This window comes from Xiphophorus maculatus, chromosome 16 (assembly GCF_002775205.1).
Source record: "Xiphophorus maculatus strain JP 163 A chromosome 16, X_maculatus-5.0-male, whole genome shotgun sequence".
NCBI lineage: Eukaryota > Metazoa > Chordata > Actinopteri > Cyprinodontiformes > Poeciliidae > Xiphophorus > Xiphophorus maculatus.
Window position 1 is genome coordinate 13,647,449 of NC_036458.1, and position 17,766 is coordinate 13,665,214.

The 17,766-nt window shown below is 40.9% G+C and overlaps 1 protein-coding gene across 2 annotated transcripts in view; it reads left to right on the forward strand.

Moving 5' to 3' along the window:
- The first annotated feature begins 490 nt into the window (after positions 1-490).
- The window catches only part of tbc1d16 (TBC1 domain family member 16), a 28,883-nt gene continuing 11,607 nt past the window's right edge, over positions 491-17,766 (forward strand). Inside the window, exons 1-8 of one of the 2 annotated variants that reach the window (XM_023348778.1) lie at positions 491-697; positions 6,423-6,635; positions 7,372-7,534; positions 7,896-8,201; positions 15,241-15,435; positions 15,542-15,689; positions 15,783-15,947; positions 17,155-17,303. In XM_023348778.1, coding sequence (XP_023204546.1) covers positions 6,455-6,635; positions 7,372-7,534; positions 7,896-8,201; positions 15,241-15,435; positions 15,542-15,689; positions 15,783-15,947; positions 17,155-17,303 — 1,307 coding nt within the window. In that variant the 5' untranslated portion in view covers positions 491-697; positions 6,423-6,454. The remainder of the gene's footprint in view (positions 698-6,422; positions 6,636-7,371; positions 7,535-7,895; positions 8,202-15,240; positions 15,436-15,541; positions 15,690-15,782; positions 15,948-17,154; positions 17,304-17,766) is intronic. The other variant, XM_005808892.2, reaches the window with a different exon arrangement.

Consider the following 17,766-nt stretch of genomic DNA (forward strand, 5'->3'; position numbering starts at 1 on the left):
CCAAATACATTCCACTCTTTCATCCTCTTCTTTGAGTTGATGTAGTAAACAAAATCCTACTGAAATTTAAGGTTGTAACCTGAAAATTTCTGAAAAAATATCCCTCGTTATGCATATCTTTTGAGGTCGCTGTTGTGTTGTCAGAGACCGGCTTTTAACAGGCAGCTGAAGACAGCAGAAGTGTGATGATGCTCTGAATCCAGCTCTGGTCCTGATGGTGGACCAGAGTTACAAAAGATCTAAAATCCATCATAAAAACCCAAATTTCCAGTTATGCGTCAATAACGTGCCGGAAGTAGCTATATTTGAGGAGTGATTGGTTAGGGGCTGTGACGTAAAGTCAAGACATTAAAGAGGCAAAGATATTTCAGGAAGTAAAAACCATTGTATTTTACATTAAAGTGTCAAGCATGTTTCAAATATAAAGGCATATGACTTCTTAAAGGTCATTTTACTTTGAAAGTCCAGAGCGGAAGTGTGTACTTTTGCCATTGAAACAGCAGCAGTTAGGCGTGCGGCGGTACCTCATACAGTGATAAACCTCTGCGATAAAAAAAAGAGAGCTGAGTTGATATTAACCCGAGCTAAACCCGTGGAAAGGAGCCGAACCCAGGCCCGGTTCGTAGCGCTGGGGCTCTGTCCGCTTGCAGAGATGGTTGTCCGGAGTGGGCTGTAGATTCCTGCGGCGGGACTGAAGGTGAGAGCTCTCCATGCTGCTGCTATATCTGTTCATTTATTCTTGTCGCTGGAGCAGGTGTATGCACACCAGTCACTGTATCACTCACTGTGGCCGATAAACGTGTGTTTTTTTACATAGTGTGTATTGCAAAGAACCTCAGGCGTGCCTCTGACAGCTAAAATATTCACGTTAGAGGTGGTACTGACAGAGTCCCTGCTCGGACATGCAACCCAGAGGAACTAATGTTAGGCCTGGTGTAAATAGCCTTGTCCATCTGCTGCTGTCAGGCGGATGCTGCCGAGGCTTGTCCCGCCATAAGCAGGCTGACAGGGAGAGAACATCCTCACTCACCCAGCAAATACTAAGAATTGCTGCTGAGAAAAAATACAGATGCTAGATTTCCATCTTCATTGAACTGAAAGCTGAGACTCCTTCCTTGTTCGAGCTTTAAACGCATCGACATAAGTATTTATTTTGAATAACTTCAAATTGAATGAAAATAAGACTCCAAAATGGAGAAAAACATTGATCCCTCTTGTTAAAGTCGACACCCTCAAATCCACAATTTATAGTGTAACAAACCCCTATATTAACTTTATGTTGCTGATAAACTGTAAGTATGTAGCGCTCCATCTTCATGTTTTTGAGCAAATTTGGGCTTTTTTTTGTGTGTAAATTTGTTTAGTTCTGCAATATTTTGCCTAAAACTGCCTCGGTGCTGGCCTCCTTAGGTCGAACAGTGCCTAAACAGTCAAAGTTTCCTATTGGTTGCAGTGGTACAGCTTAGTACAACCTTATCACAGTCTTAGTCCGGGTATAAAACCATCTCACTCATTGCCTCACCTGGTGGAGAGTCAGGAGTTGGAATAGTGTGCATGGCTGTGGCCAGCTTTGATCGATTGCGTTACTCAGCTTAACAAATGTGTGATTTATTTCTAGTGTGGACACAGAGGGAATGGCTTTCCTCTGCTCTGACTTCTGACGGTTATTCTGCAGGACAGGAAGACCACCGTCCTGTTTTCTCCCTCCACTCATCCCCATGCTTGACGTGTCTCTCGGTTCTGGGGATGGGGGTTGTGCTCTCAAAGAGGAGTCAATCGCACTTTAACCCTGCAAAGTTTTTGCTTCACTTAGAGAGGAGTGTTTGTTTTTTTTTACATGTGGCTCATGGGGCTATAGGAAAAGCAACAAGACATATAAAATATATTTATCCTGGGTGAAATCAAAATATTTTGTTTATTTTGTTTTCTAATGTACCGGTAGCTATATTTATTTTGTGATTTAAAAAAATGCATGTTGTGGTGACTGAATTTGATCACTGCAAACCAGTTATAGAAAAGCAAAGCATAAAAAATGTACAAAAATGTTTGCTTTGAAATATAAATATCAAATTGAAATTCCAGTCGTTGTTCTTTTTAGTTGTCAGGAACAGACAAGACTATAGGATTGGTTTTGTTTCCTTTTACATATTTAAAGTGATAAAAACTTCAGAAAGAAGCAAAAAAAATGCACTAGCTTTCTAATATTCTACACCTTGTACTTTTGCTTCACAAATTTTGACACACTCCGATCTTAGATATGTAAACTTGTTCAAGATTCTTCCGTCATTATTATAACAATTTAAAGAAAAGCTGTGATGATGATAAAGAGACCAGATGCAATCGTACACCTAATGCTTTACGACAATATACTAGTGGCTGTCTAACCTCTGCAGGGCTATACATTTTGCTGTTCAGTTTGCAATTGAGTTTCTAGGTCTTCTTTGGATTTAATTTCTGGTCCTGAACCTTTAGGATATGCTGTATATTAGCTTATGACATAATCGTTAAGATAACATTCCTCCTGAAACAGGAAACATGTTTTTGAAGCACCCAAAAGAGTTTAATCACGACTTAGAGTCCATAAGGATCTTGTTTTTCAGGGTGATCTGTTTTCAGCTGCCCCGGGCAACTTCGTGAATAGTGGATATGAAAGAGAGATCTTCCATTCACATGTCAACAGAAGTGAGAAGCTATCTGTGGCTGCTGCCCTCACAGCTGAACTTTCTTTGTGTAGTTTTTATTCTCTAATTTAAGGTTCAAAAAATATGTCAGAGAGTTGGTTAAGAAGAAGTGGGTAAAAATGTTCCATTGATTATTGGACAGAGGAAGTGAATCTAGGAAGGGGTCTCACTCCTGAGATGTCTGATGAAACGCAGAAAGGTCAGAGGGGAGAGTCCTTCTGTGGGCACACTGAGGTGTTGACAGGATTAAGGATGAAGTGAGAGCAAGAGGCCACTTTTTCTTATCAGCCTGTGTGAACCTGAATCTGAACCTGACACTGACCCTGGTCACCCCGCTGCATTGAAGCTCAGCAGTAAATAGCTCCTCGTTGCTATGAAGCAGCAGAAAACTGTAATGTACAAAGATCTGAATTCCACATAATCAGAAAGTTCACATAGGGTCAACCAACATTTTTCATGTCGTACAGCTGCTGCTGTTACTCTTTCATACCAGCAAGCAGTTTTGTTTGGTGTTATTTGATGAAGCACCTTGTTTTTCACAGTGAATGTATACATCTGGGGCCTTGCTATGCCTAGATGTAGTTAATGAGGTGGCTTGCAGGATAGAGAGGCCACAGCACTTGTCTAGAAAAGTTGGATTATTTCAGACTCGGGTCCAGTTGATAGTCTGATTTGATCTGAATTAAATTCATTATTTTGTATATTTCAGTACAAATATACTGGTTCTGAACCAGAGTTCTTTGTTCAGTGGTTCTGTGTTTATTAGTATTCGTTTTCTGGACAGAGGCAATTGACAAAAACTAGTGCTTCCATTATCTCCTGTGTTTTGCACAGACTAAATTGTGCTTACTCTCCTTCCTTTTCTTCCCTATAGAAAGTACTCCTTTCTCAGTACTTCTGCGGCTAGCCAGCCTTTTTTTCTCCTGGACAAACATATTGACCAATCATATTCTGCTATCGCCAGTGCGTATTCACTGCCATTACTGATGTCTACAGTTTTTTCTTTTCTTTTTGTTGTTGAAAGTACTCCTCCCTCTGTGCTATTTTGCTTAGCTGTGTCTTTTTCCTGAATCAGGTAAATTGACTAAGCTATTACTACCACTAGGTATGTATATTTAGTTTCCTGTCTCACAGAAAGTATCCCTGGCTAAGTGCTTCTTTGTATAATTGTTCTTTTTATTCTGGATTGAGCTATTGATTGAAACCTTCCTGACATGAACTGTGTGTACTCTCAGTACACACACAGTTTTTTAAAATCTCCTTAGAAAGTACTTCTGTTTTTACCGATGGACTAAGCTGAGCAATCAATAAAGCTATTGCTGTCAGAAGTACTCTTGCTTCTGTGTTTAGTTGTCTTTTTTCCTTAACCCAACCTATAACCCTTTTAACGCTGTCACTATCTATATGTGCTCTGTTTATTCCCCTTTCTATTGAAGGTAATCCTCGCTGTTAAACTGTATTGTATTTGATTTTTTTCTTTTATCTGCTTCCTGTTCTCTTAGCCTCCAGCCAGTCGTGACATATAGACACTTCTTGTTAAGAGTCTCGATGCATTTAGCTAGGTTTGTTAGAGATTTTTTGGTATTATCATTTTATTATTCCGAAAGGAAAATACCTATCAAGGTTCTTCAACTTTTTTTTATCAGTTTGCACACAATTATCTGTTTTTAATTTGATCTGAGTATTTCAAATATTTTCTTTAATTTTGCATTAACAAATAATCAAAACTTTAAGACTTACTTTTAGATATGAATCTCAGCATTAGCTTACCAAGGTTCTTGAGATAGAAGACACTTTTTTCTGTGCCAACGGTAAATCTCTGACCTCAAAAACAGCTACACTTCTACTTTTTTAGAAGGAAGTGAAATGATTGCCAACCACATAGCTTCTCTTTGAGTTAATGCCCAGATCTTGTGTTGGTAGGCTTCCTGTGTGAGGCTTGGCACCAGGAAGTGGGGTGCCTGCTTAATCAAGTGGTGGTAAACATGCTCCCCTCCCCGACCCCCCGCGTTCTTTCCCTGAGGAAAAAGGAGGGAACATTCCAGAGATAGAGTGGGGAGTATGTGTCAGAGTGTTCAGCCAAGTAAGGAGCAAGGTTACACAGATATGACTTTGATCCAACATGGAGAACGTTAACCATACAAGAGGAGATCAGTGGGATGAACCGATTACAAAAGCAGAAGCTAAAGGAAAAAATGTTAGACTTTAATTGCTTTATGTTTTCTTTTAATACTAGAGGATAAAAAAACCCATTTAAATCAAAGGAGTTCCTTCTGTTACAAGTGAAAGTTTAGTTTATCCCACAAAGCTTTCTCCAGAGCGGACAGTTCAAACTCAGGCAGCGTCACCCGCTGGTCCCAGTTCAGCGCTCGACGTGGACGACATCTGTTGGCTCCTGATAACAGCTTGGAATTTCACACAGATGGAGCAGAGTGTGTTTGCTCACTGTCCATCACTGTGTTTCTCTGCTGTTTGCAGAAGGTGGGAAACATTTAGTCACACACAACTACGACACACACACATGCAGGCGCTGAAGCTGCTTTAGTAGATGCAGGTGCACAGCTCTGAGAATCGCTGAACAAGTCAGGAGAGGTGAGGGGAGCTCTGCAGTAAGGACACTGCAGTAAATATTAGCACATGTGTGTCTGAGGAGGGGAAGTTTGTTGAGGATTTCTGCAACTTTAGAGCCAGGCTGGGTTGCATTTGACCTTAAACTCTACACCTCATCTGTCTTTTTAAGTTTTTACATGGTCAGCCATATTTAGTCGAACGCCTAGTAAAGTAATTTGATGTTTAATTCCATCCAAAATAATTTTAAAAAACCCTGCCTTTTAATTTGATCATATCTATTCAGTGGTAAGCAATAATTGTTTTTGACATTTAAGTTTATCAGAATTTCCAGGAACCTTTTTAATCAGTAACTCATCCTCTCACCGGAGGATCATTACACATGCACTTTGTTCATCTATATTGCACATAGAAATGACTTTTTATATATTTCTGACCCAAACAAATGTTTGGGTCAGAGGTCCATAGCTGTGGTCTGGACCCTGGTCAACTGCTAGGTTTTAATGGAAGGATTCATTTTCAACCTGTGCATTTACAATTATATTTACAGTAGTTTATTTCTGGACGCACTGCTTTTTCTGCCCTTATGACAGCTGCAGCAGAATTGGTTTAATTTGCTTCAGAATGAGAAAGATTGAGGCACTTTTTAATGCTGTTCTAGTGAAGCCAAAAGGATGCTTTCTGCAGCATTGAAGCTTTTGCTAAAACAAAAAAAAAAATTAGTTTACAACACAGTCCTCTTTGGTGTCATCTGGTGGTCAAAAGTAAGAAGAGCAGCTAGGAGCTTCTTTATTTGGTTGGTTTCTCTTCAGAGTTCAGTTGACAGCTTCTGGTTTTGTTGGGGTGACAATTGAGCTGCGCTTTCTAAAAATGAAAGTAAGATTGAACTTTTCAGTGGCAACCATTTGAGGTGGGTATTTCCTAAGATAATCTGTGATGCTGTGGCTCTGGTTCCCATCCCTGCATGGCTTCACAATTCTTGGAAACACTTGAAATTTTAAATAGCAATATTGTTGGGGTGACGATGTTCATTGAAACTGGGTCAACATTGTGTCTATTAAATAGACAGAAATGATTTTGCCTGATACCCGACCTTCTTCTCTGTGCTCCATCCTTATGAAATACCACATGAGGCTCCAACTTTGTCTCTCTCTGCTCTCCGTCTCCTTTCAGAGGATGGGCTCAGTGTCCCAGTGCCTGAGGAGATGTCTCTGGGTCGGCTCCTTCGGCGTGCCTCCTCCAAGGCCTCCGACCTCCTGACCTTAAACCCCGGGGCGGGGGGCTCATCGTTGCGCTCGGGGCTGGATGGCGAGATCATCTTCTCAAAGAATAATGTTTGCGTGCACCCTGCGGAGCCCCTCCCGGGCCTGGCTGAGCACCACCCAGGTTTGGCTGCAGAGATACAGAACTACCTGCTTTTTCTTACACCTGTTTATCATGGAGAGCTCTGTTGAGGTTGGAGGTTATTTGACTGTCTAGTATGACAATAGAGATGCGTTATGTTGGATTTAAACAATTACCTAAAATGTACCAAATAATTAATTATTATGAGCCGTAATAAGTAAGTATACAGTTTCAGTTAGAAGTACACTCCATATTTGAAGGCCTACTGGTTTCTGGGATGTGGGATAATAAACAAAATGCAGTCCACAATAAAAGGTGGAAATTCACAGAATTCACTGATATTGTTAAGTAGGAAAAGCTATGCAGTGGATTCTGTTGTATTTTGGGTTCTTCAGCTCCCGTACTTTTTGTTACAAGGTGGGGCTTGGCTCAGCTCAGCTCTTCTCTTCACATAGACATAAAAAAACTGAGCAGCAATGGCTAAAAAAACTCACTGAGAGTCCAACATCCTCCAAAAAACTTGAAGCTCAGCTCAGGGCTCAGGGCTAGAGAGTTTTATAAAAACACCAGCATGTCATGTAGTTCAATGAATGTCTGGGACAGAGTCATAAATAAAAGTGAACTAATGTCCTGATCATTATGGGAGTGTGCACAAGGGTTTATTTTTTATGAGACATATTTTAGTATCGAGTTCAACTAAAAAATTTTTAAAAGGGAGATTTTCTTTTATAAAGAAAATCACTCTTAACACCAACATGGTTTTTGTTGCCCCCTGCAGGCTACTTGTGCGTACATGTGGAGAAAGACGAGTGCCTGGGCTCAACGCTGATTCTGACTTGGGTGCCGAATTCCCGCATCCAGAGGCAGGACGAGGAGGCGCTGAGATACATCACTCCGGAGAGTTCGCCTGTGCGCAGGAACGCCCGCCGCAGAGGCAGGAGGTACGAGAGTGGGCACCAGATCAGTGCATATTAACACAATATGGGTGCATACTGAAAATAAAGAAGCATATAAAGAAGTGCCAACTTATTATTTTGTAAATAATGACACTTTAATGCAAAGTTAGCACTTTTAATGGACTTTCAATGAAACTTTTAGAGCAGCTTTGCATTAAAAGTGTCATTATTTACCGAATGACACTTCATGACCACAGTCATAGACACTCATAAAGACTCCTTCATGTTCATAACAGGTGTTATGTCATGTTTTTGACAATGTCATGTCAGTCTTATGCACACCCCATCAAATAAAGTGTTACTGAAGATCATGTTTGTGGTGTTTCGAACTAACCATCCTCTGTAGGCCGCGCTCACGTCCTCCAGCGGCCGCTCCAGAGGAAGAGGATGATGAGGAGAGGAACATCACCAGCAGCACCTCAGCCCACAGCCTGGTGGGTGAGAGCGGCTCAGACCCCTCCTCTAACCAGCAGCAGCTTCTTTTAGCCGGGGAGGAGGGTGACGAAGGGTCCTACGAGCTGTCGGACGAGGTGAGCCGGGACAGCACCATGGGCTCCGACTCGGACACCTTCTCCTCGCCGTTCTGCCTGTCGCCCGTCAGCGAGGCTCTGTGTGAGAGCAGCGGCTCCGTCTTCCTGGACCCAGAAAGCAGGTCAGTGAGACAGTGGATGACATGGGTTTGGGGTATTTTTTTTTTTTTACATACTTCTGCACAAAATATTACAAATATATCATTATTACAACATCAGTGTGCAATATTTTTATTTTAGAAACATTTCACTCATTGTACTTCTTCCTTCCTAAGAATAAGCTTTTTTATTACTATTTTGGAGGGAAAAATATAAATATTTCCTGATGATGCATACTAGTTTTTCCACAACTATAAGTTTATAGTATTTGTGTACTTACAACTCATAGGTGTTGGTAGTAGATGCATTTTTTGGCTCCTGCCCCATGTGTAGTTTTCAGCCAATTTTCCCTTCATTGCCTCTGATCGGTGACTGGCAGATTAAATAGTAATATGTTGTGTTTCTGTTTTTATTTTTAAAATATCAAATGCCTCAACCAATTGCATTTACTTTGCTGTTCATGTTCAAAACATGAACAGCACTACATCTATTAAAACTCTTATAGTACACTGTTTTTGTAAAGTATACTATAATATAAAATCTACTGTATATTTTGTACTTAGGTTATCTTTTCTGGATAGTATAAAGTTTTTTTGATGATCTGAAACATTTAAGTGCAACAAAATCAACCAGCAAAAACAGAATCTATAAGGGTGCAAATACTTCTACATAGCGCTGTATTAAACGTTCCTGTAGATAAATTATAAACAAATTAATTAAATATAGAAAAAAATTGCAGGATTCAGGTTTAGTTTTTTTCCTCTTATTGATAGAAACTTTTACACAGAACAGATTGTACAATTTTCTTGTTTCTTTGTTACTTTAAATCTACAAAGTGGGTTAAAATGTAAGCGTTCATTTAAAAAATATGTTGGGTATTTTGTTGTATTACTACTTACTTGCACTTATTTGCTTTTGATTATATAGAGCAGTGGTCCCCAAAGTGTGGGCTGCACCCCCTAGGTGGGGGCGCAGTGCCATTGCAGGGGGGCGCAGGAAGCGGTATGGATGAATGAAAAAAAAAATCAAAAACAGTTACACAAAAGTGTTTCACTGTAGAGATGGTGTGTAATGTGTTTTGTTGCAACCTGAAGTGTGAAATAAACTTCAATGGAGTTTGAAAACAAAATATGTGTATAGGTTTATGTCTGGTTGAACGATGTGTGTGCCCAGTTGATTTCTTTTTTCTTTTTGAGGGGAGATTTTATTGTAATCCATAGGGGGGCTCAGAAGAAGATCTATGGGCACCACTGATATAGAGAATGGAGAAGCTTGCATTCCTTAACACTGGATTCATTGTTTCAGACAGAGAGTCATTGTGGCACAAAGTTCTATCAGGTGAATCTGACTGAAAGTTTTACATGTTTAAGACTTGATGAGTGTTTTGTTTCAGTAAACCTTTATATGCACTTAGAACTTCAGAGATTTGATATTGAGATCTTTTTAAAATCCTGTTATCCAGCTCATGTCTTCTTGCCTCAAAATAAGTTAATCCAAGCTGATATAAAATTAAAAGTGTCATAAGTCATATAAAGTTGTGTTTAATGAAGTCAGAGGTGCCACTAATTTTGCCTAGTTGCACATATTTGCTTTGATCACATTTTAAATGGTGTCTGAATATGCTTCCTATGAGTTTAGTGCAAAAGCAGTTTCTGAAGACATACAACTGTTTTAAATTGCAGATTAATATATGAAGAGGTAGTAATGACTTTTTTGTATAACTAACTGAAACCATGGTTATAATTTGTTGTAATATTCAACCAGTTGTCATTCCTTCAGTTGCTCTGATCCTCCAGCAGGTGGAGCCAGAAAGAAAAGAATTGAAGGCATTTGGAGCTGCTATTCTCAGGCCCCATTTTTGCCTCCAGGCTCTGCAGCCCGAGGCCCCTGAGGGACTGAGAGCAGGTAGATGACTTCAGCAGGAGGGATTAGAAATATTTTCGACTTATTCAAAGCAGCTCACAGGAACATTGATTGTTTCCCCTCATCCGAAGCTTAAACACCACTGAAACTGTGGTGCCTGCACAGACTGCTCTCTAATCTGGGGGAGCCATCTGGACAGCGATTGTGTTGCTGTTTGGACCTCGGAGTCATTTAATTTTATGATTCCCTTCGTGGTTGTTTCCTCACGCAGCTATTCGGCCTGACATGCAGCCCAGAATGTGTGTGCCTGTGTCAGAGAGAGTGAGTCAGTCAGTGTGTGGGTGTGTGTGTGTGTGTGTTTGAAGCATTTTTAACCTCTTTTTCTGACCCCAGCTGGCTGTAAGCACTGTTAGTGTGTGACTTGGCAGTGTTGTCCGCCCCGCAGACTCAAACCTTTACTCTTCTTTGCTGTTAGTCTCTGTTTTTGCAACTCTCTGCCACTCAGATGTTTTTTCCTGTCCATCACTTTCCACTACTATCTACTTTGCATCTCTTCTTTTACTTGAGCCGTCACCCACCTCTCAGATCCCCCCAGCCCCTCACATGCACACAAACTCCTCCACCTTTTTCCCCTTCTCTTCCTAAAGTCTGTGTGAAGCCCTTTGATTCCCACTGCTCCCAGGGTTGTTGTGCTGGGCTGAATGTCAGCTCTCCGGATTAGAGTGCTGAAGAGAGCGGAGTGGCAGCCAAAACCCTGGAACCCACTCAATCTCTCTTTCTCTCTCTCTCTCTCGCTTGCTTTAATTGACACTGTTAAGGGGCCAGGAACTGGAAACATGTCACTTGGAATCATTCAAAGAGAAAGAACCGCGTATGGGAGAGTGAGAGTGGATGAAAAGGGGGGCAGGAAAAGAGGAGAGGGGAGGGAGAGAGCAAAGAAGAAATCCACAGCAATGTCTGTCAAGATTCTTAACAAGTTTCTTTAAAGTTTGACTGTAGATTATGGAGCTGTCAGTGTGTACTGCCTTCCCAAGGCTTTACTTAAGGAACGTGAACATGTGATTAAAGCTCAGCGCATTGGTTTGCTATGGTGTTGACTTCTGACTTTAGAAAACGAGGCAAGTTCAACTCGTAAACACTTATCAGTGCAGTTCACAACTAGTATAATAAAGAGGCTTTAAGCCATGTCTGATTTTTGTTATAATTTGTCAGTCTTGTAATCTTTAATAAGTACCTTATTTGAACTTTGTTCTTACTCTGTTTTTGTTCAGATCATTTTCTTAAATCACTTAACTCTGACCTATTAGAGAAGATTGATCAAAGCCACTTTTAAAAGACTTTAAACTCTGGCTGAGCGGAGTAAAAGTATAATGTTTAAAGTTTAAAAGTTTTGTATAGTACTTCGTAAAAGTATTAATACTACTTGAACTTTGGTGTGGGGCTGAGTTTGACTCGGATGGCTCTAAATAAAACCCAGAAAAACCAATTGTCTACATTTGTCCTATTAGCCCATGGTAGCTCGGGAAGAGCTGCAGCGTTCCACAAGTCAATGGACCTGAACACATCATCCCCATGGGGAAGTGTGGTGGTGACTGCGTCTTGCTGAGGGCATGTTTTGTTAGCAATGAAATGCTGGTGAGAGAGGATGACGATCGATGGAAATAAACCTGTTAGATGCAACAAAAGTCTTGAAATTGGGGTGGAGGGATGGTGATCTGAAACATAAAGCAAGAGCTGATGGCTGTTATTTTTTTCAGTAGATGAGATGTAATTTGTTTTTTGTTTTTTTTACAGATGCTTCCTGACCAATCTGACTGAATTTGAGCTATTTTGCCAAGAATACATGAAGGTTTTAGTCTATGAAAAGCTGGTAGAAACACGGCCCAAAAGACGTTCAGTCACAATGGCAGTAAAAGGCATTTCTGCAAATAATTGACCACTAATCCATGCCACAATATAAGATTCTAATTTAAAAACAGCATACTATTTACGTTTCACTTCACGATGACGCACGATTTTGTCTATCACATGAAAATCTCTCCCAAAAATACTTTGAAGTTTGTTGCTGTAAAGCGAGGGCTTGTGAAAAGCAGTCTGAGTACTTCTGCAAAGTGTTTTTAAGTGATCTGCTGTTTAGTTAAACTAATGTTCCTCAAAACAAATCTTGACTCATGACGCCATTAAAGTTTCCATCTGACTTTTATGTGCGTCCGTTTGGGATTATTGGTAGATCACGGGTTCTGGCGAGCCGCACTGACCGTTTTCCAGCATGTGGCTGCAGTGTGGCCCACACCACCACCACCACCCGCCCTCTTGTTCTCCTCTGACACTCTGTTCCTTTTGGGGATTAGATGAAGGACCTGGAAGTCCCGGCGGGGGGGGGGGGCTTGGGGGTGAGGGCGGGAGGGTGTGTGTGCTCGGCCGTGGTTCTCAGGGTGACCTGGCAGCACTTTCCTCTGGAGAGGAAAAGTGTTATGATGAAAGGCCTCGGGGCCGTTTCGTTTCGCTCTGGCCTGATGGGACGTGCCAGCTACAGCGGCTCGACGACATCAAAACAGCTTGTTTACACTTTGCACAGCGTGGCCTGATAAATGTTTAGAATGGGCTTGTTAATTCTGACATAAGCTTGTCTCTGTAGTTTTCAGCGCGATCTGTGCTTTTCAGTCCATTCCCTTGTTTTAGCACTTTTATGTGCTCCAAGCATGAAGGACAGATGGAATTAACAAGACTTGAAGGGCCTTGTAAACACTCCTAACTTGACAGTCACTGGGGTTATGAAGACAGGACTCCCTCCATATTTCATGTTACTTAACTCCCTTAGCAGACCTCGCTGTGCCTCTACTCCATCCCCCCTCTACCCCAATGATTCACTCTGCGGCGCGATACACGAGACGGAGCGCAGTAAATCAGCAGATAACACAGGGAAGCTTTGCAGCCTGGATTGATCAGGCTTGTTATTTTCCCATCTGCTAACAGGGAAATGATTAGCCAGACATGACAGAGACAGGATGGAAAAAATCAAACTGGCTGCACCCTTTTCACATGAGCACCGAGCTGCCACATGTGTTCGCACCTTTTCAGTAAATAATGTCAAAACTATTTCACTGCTGGGAGATAATTAGTTTTTCACGCCTCCGATATTTGAAATGCCATTTTTAAATTGGGGAACATCTGGTTTTTGGTTTTCTGTTGGTGTGTTTCCATGCAAGCAATGCTGAAAATCTTTATTCAGATGCCTGATTCTCAAATGTCAGTGGGTTTAACACGTCTCCCTCTCTCTGCGTTACCATGTCTAGATTCGTGTTTGAGAGTGCATTATGGTCATTAGCCATGGTTCATTCACTTATGTGTAGGGGTGTGTGTGTGTGTGTGTGTGAAAGAGAGAAAGACTCAGAGTAATCAAGTCATTTAAAGCTTCTTATAATATATTTTACTGTTGTGTGCTATGCATGTTTTTGCCAACATATTTTTCCTGTTTTCCTGCATATTTCCATGTATTTGTATGCATAATGTGTGATTGTGTGTCTCCTCCTGCAAGCCGAGGAACCCTGAGCTCAGGTTTCAGTGCCGGGAACAACACACTCACCATGAGGGGAATGACAAGGGAAATTGGATGGTGGACAGTGTGATTTGTGTGTGTGTGCTCAGATTTTATTGTACGTATATGTGAGTGTGTATTTGTCTTTGGTAGTCTTCATGCATTCCTCCTACTCGCAACCTCTTGGAGTAATGTAATAGAGATGCACACATAGATGCAGTCCTGAGCTGCAGATTTGTAATCACTGTGATGCGTCTTGCTTCACATGTTGTTTGGAATTATTTCTCATTGTACATAATGCAAAATGTACAATGAATTTTAAGAGAAATTGACTGATTTTGTTTTTAAGTGTTGTTTTTTCTGTGTTTTATCCTTTAGATTTTTTACTTTCAATTATTTAGATGAACCTTTTTGGTTTGATGACTTACTGACGTGCTTAATAATCAAACATTGCAGTGTGAACTCTGTCACACACAAAATAGTGAGTAACCAAATGAAAATATGAAACTGTACACCCCTGCATGTGTGTACAGTTAATTAAATCAATACTTTCCAGAAACACCTTTTGCTGCAGGGACTCGCAGCTGATAGGATTTGTCTCTAGCAGTTTTGCTTTTATACAGACTGAAATTTCAGTCCATTCTTCTTTGCAAAATAGCTCAAGCTCAGTCAACAGAGAGTGTTTCTGTTTTCATAATTTGTCACAGATTCTCACAGATTTCAGTCTGAACTTTAACTGGGCCACTAAAAATATCGCTCCGGCTACATGTTTTAAGGTTGCTGTCCTCCTAGATAGTGAACACCAAGGCATTTGCAGCAGGTTTTCTTCATGACTTTCTTTTTTAATAGCATCCATTTTCTTTTAGCTCCTTTTTTTTAGCTAAAGGAAAACATCCACACCGCATGATGCTGCCACCAAAATGTCTCATGGTGAGAATGGTGTGTTCAGACTGAGATGTAACGATGGATTTTTTTTTTAACTAATAAAACATTAGTAAAAATGTTTTATCTGTATCTGCAGAAAGTCTGATACAATAAGTCATTTTTGAAAGGGAAACAGTTATTTTAAACAAAAATAAGTATGAGTAATCAAATAACAGCTTTGATGTAGCAACTTTTTATTATATCATGTATCATCATATGAAAAAAATGTGTCTTTACAGGCATGTAAAAATATTCCACACAAGCATTTAGCAGTAATTTTTTGAAGTATATTACACTTTTATTCTATGCTTTTTGCTTTTTATTGCACAGAATGTGTAAGTTATAATCAGCAACATATTTGCTGTTTACAGGATGTTTGCTGGAACGCACAAAACTTTTTTAACACACTCAAGGCATCTGAAGAACTTGTATCAAAAATGACATGTTAGGCAGTGAAGGGTTAATTGTACTGGATTTTATTTGGAGGCTTCAGAGTAAATGGAGCTGAAGATAAATGCATCCCATACTTCATCAATTCAATTTGTACAATTTGAAAATCATTTCAAATTTGTGCTCTTTTTTTTGTGTTGGTTTGTCATGAAATTGTGTAAAAGACATTAAAATTTGTGGTTTTACAGCAGCAATGTGTGGAAACGTTCGATGAGTACGGACATCTTTATGAGGGACATGTGGGGCACAGTGTGAAACTCGTTAAAATCTCGGTCATGTTTTTGCAGGGAACTGTGTGAGGAGTCCATGAACCACTCTGTGAGCTCTGCATCCAGTCTGGACAGCCACGCCCCGTCTGAGGGTGGCGGCCAGTCGCAGGCCATGCGCTGGGAGGAGCAACAGAAGCTGCTGGCTCTGGAGCAGCTGTGTGGAGTCTTCAGGGTGGACCTGGGTCACATGAGGTCGCTGAGACTCTTCTTCAGGTCAGCGGGGAGCAAATGGAAAAAATCCCCTGGGGGGATTCTTACAGGGTCATGAAGTTGAACCGCTTGTGAACTTGTCTTTGCATCATTTATTGTTTTGTTGCAGTGATGACGCGTGCACTAGTGGCCAGCTTGTGATAGCTAGCAGGGAGAGCCAGTATAAGATCCTTCACTTCCATCATGCTGGTCTGGACAAGCTGGCTGAGGTCTTCCAGCAGTGGAAATGCTGCAGGGAAACCCAACCTAAAGACCAGGTCAGACTTAGGCGAAGGTCAACCTCTCCTTTCGGTTTTTGTTGGTAAAACTTCGATTCATCGCTTTACTCCTCTTCCTTACTCTGTGTGAAGTTGTCGGATGAAAAGTCCTGCATGCAGTTTTCCATCCGGAGGCCCACACTGCCATCAGCTGAGACGCACCCCGAGGAGAGGCTTTATAGGCGGGTGGACGTCGCCGCCTGGCTGCGTCACATCAACCACAGCGGGCAGGTGGAGGAGGAGTACAAGCTGCGGAAGGTAAATCTTCTTAACACTCTTAAAGAGTTGGAAATACAATTTCAGCGTTTTCCAGGAGATTGCGGAAAACATTTGCCACCAAACATTTTCCGCACATTTGGTGGAAAGACTGCCATGCAGCAAGAAGGTCCTGCATTCGAGTCTGAAGCTGTGGGTTTTTCTGCTTTGAGTGCATTAGGTTTTCTCCGGGTACTCTGGCTTCCTCACACAGTCGAAAAGAAGAAAATAGCCCTACCCAACGATCCTGCAAGAATGAGCGAACGTAGACAATGGATGTGTGTTTTCCATTTCTGGATACGGTTGAATAAGGAACATACAAGCCTTTACAAATAGTTGTATGTTTGGACTTTATCCCCTATTGTATCATCTAAATGTTGTCTCCCTCCTCCTTTGTGTCCTTCATTACTTCCTTATTTTTCCCTTGTTTATTTCTTCTATACTTCTTTGTATCTTCTTTTCTTTGTTTCTCATGTTTGTCCTTCTTCTTTGTCTTTCTTTCCTTTCTCTCCTTTTGTCTTACCTTGACTCTTTCTTTCCTGATTTACTCCACACCTTGTTTCTTTGTTTTCATAATAACCTGTTGTCTGTCTCTGTCCTCTTGTTGCTTTCTTATGTCCACCCTATCTAACTTGGGTCCTACCTCTTTTCTTTTCTTTCTTCCTTCCTTACATTTTGTGCATCTTCTAAACTCTAGAAAGTCGGGGCTCCTTCCCTCTACATTGTATGGATGAGAAACCAAGTCAGAGAATGTTTCACTACTGATGAAAGTGGCCATTTTCACACCTTTTTCTTTTATATTTGTTAGTCAAGTCATAATAAAATTCAGCTTGCAAGCTTCTCAGTTTCAGTTTCAATCATCAGCTTGGCCTGTAAATAATGGAAGGGTTTGTCCCTGCCAGTGTACCCCCTCTGAGTCATTTGCGTTCTCTGGAATTGAGTCGCTGTTTGGTTTACCCGTCTACTGTAATGACTCAGTGGCAGTTAGACCATGACCAAGACTTTTTTTTTTTCAGTAAAAGTTCAAATAAGGAAACAGAAGAGTCCTGTTTTTGCTGGATGTGCTGAATAAACACTCATTGTTTTCTTTTTTCACAGCGTAATGCAGAAAGTAAGACATGCTCTCAGGAAATGTCAACATGCCCTGCTGCCAGACCATGTCCCTCCCTTCGTGTTTGCCGTATTTACCCACCTGCCGCTTCTTCGACAGGCTATCTTCTTTGGCGGCATCGACCCATCCATCAGAGGCGAGGTGTGGCCCTTCTTGCTGCACTACTACAGCTACGACTCCAGCTCTCAGGAAAGAGAGGCCTGGAGGCTGCAGAAACGAGCTCACTACCACGACATCCAGCAGAGAAGGTGGGCAGTGAAAAAATGCTACATAATCAATCAATAAATCGATCAATCAAACAAATTTCATCATTAATTTAAAAGCACATTCTCTTACAACGCTTTCTGTACACAGGAAGAAGAACATTCTTGTAGAAATCTGCCTGAAATATTATGCATAGTATTAAGATTGATAATGATATATCCTTACTGAGAGGTATAACCATGTACTGCACAGCTGATGGACTCAATACTTGGTCTGGGCTCCGTTAGCATAAGATACTGCTTCCTTTATCTGTGAGATGGATATGATCAGCTGAATATGCAATTAATCAATTAATCGCATGATAAATTAAAAAGAGTTTGATAATTCCCATTCTGGTCATTAATGCTTTTTAAATGGCAAATCTGTTTACAGAGATGTCATAATCCTTTTTATTTATGATTTTGGTTGTGCTTTAAAAAATATCTTTCAGTTCCAGTGTTAAGTGTT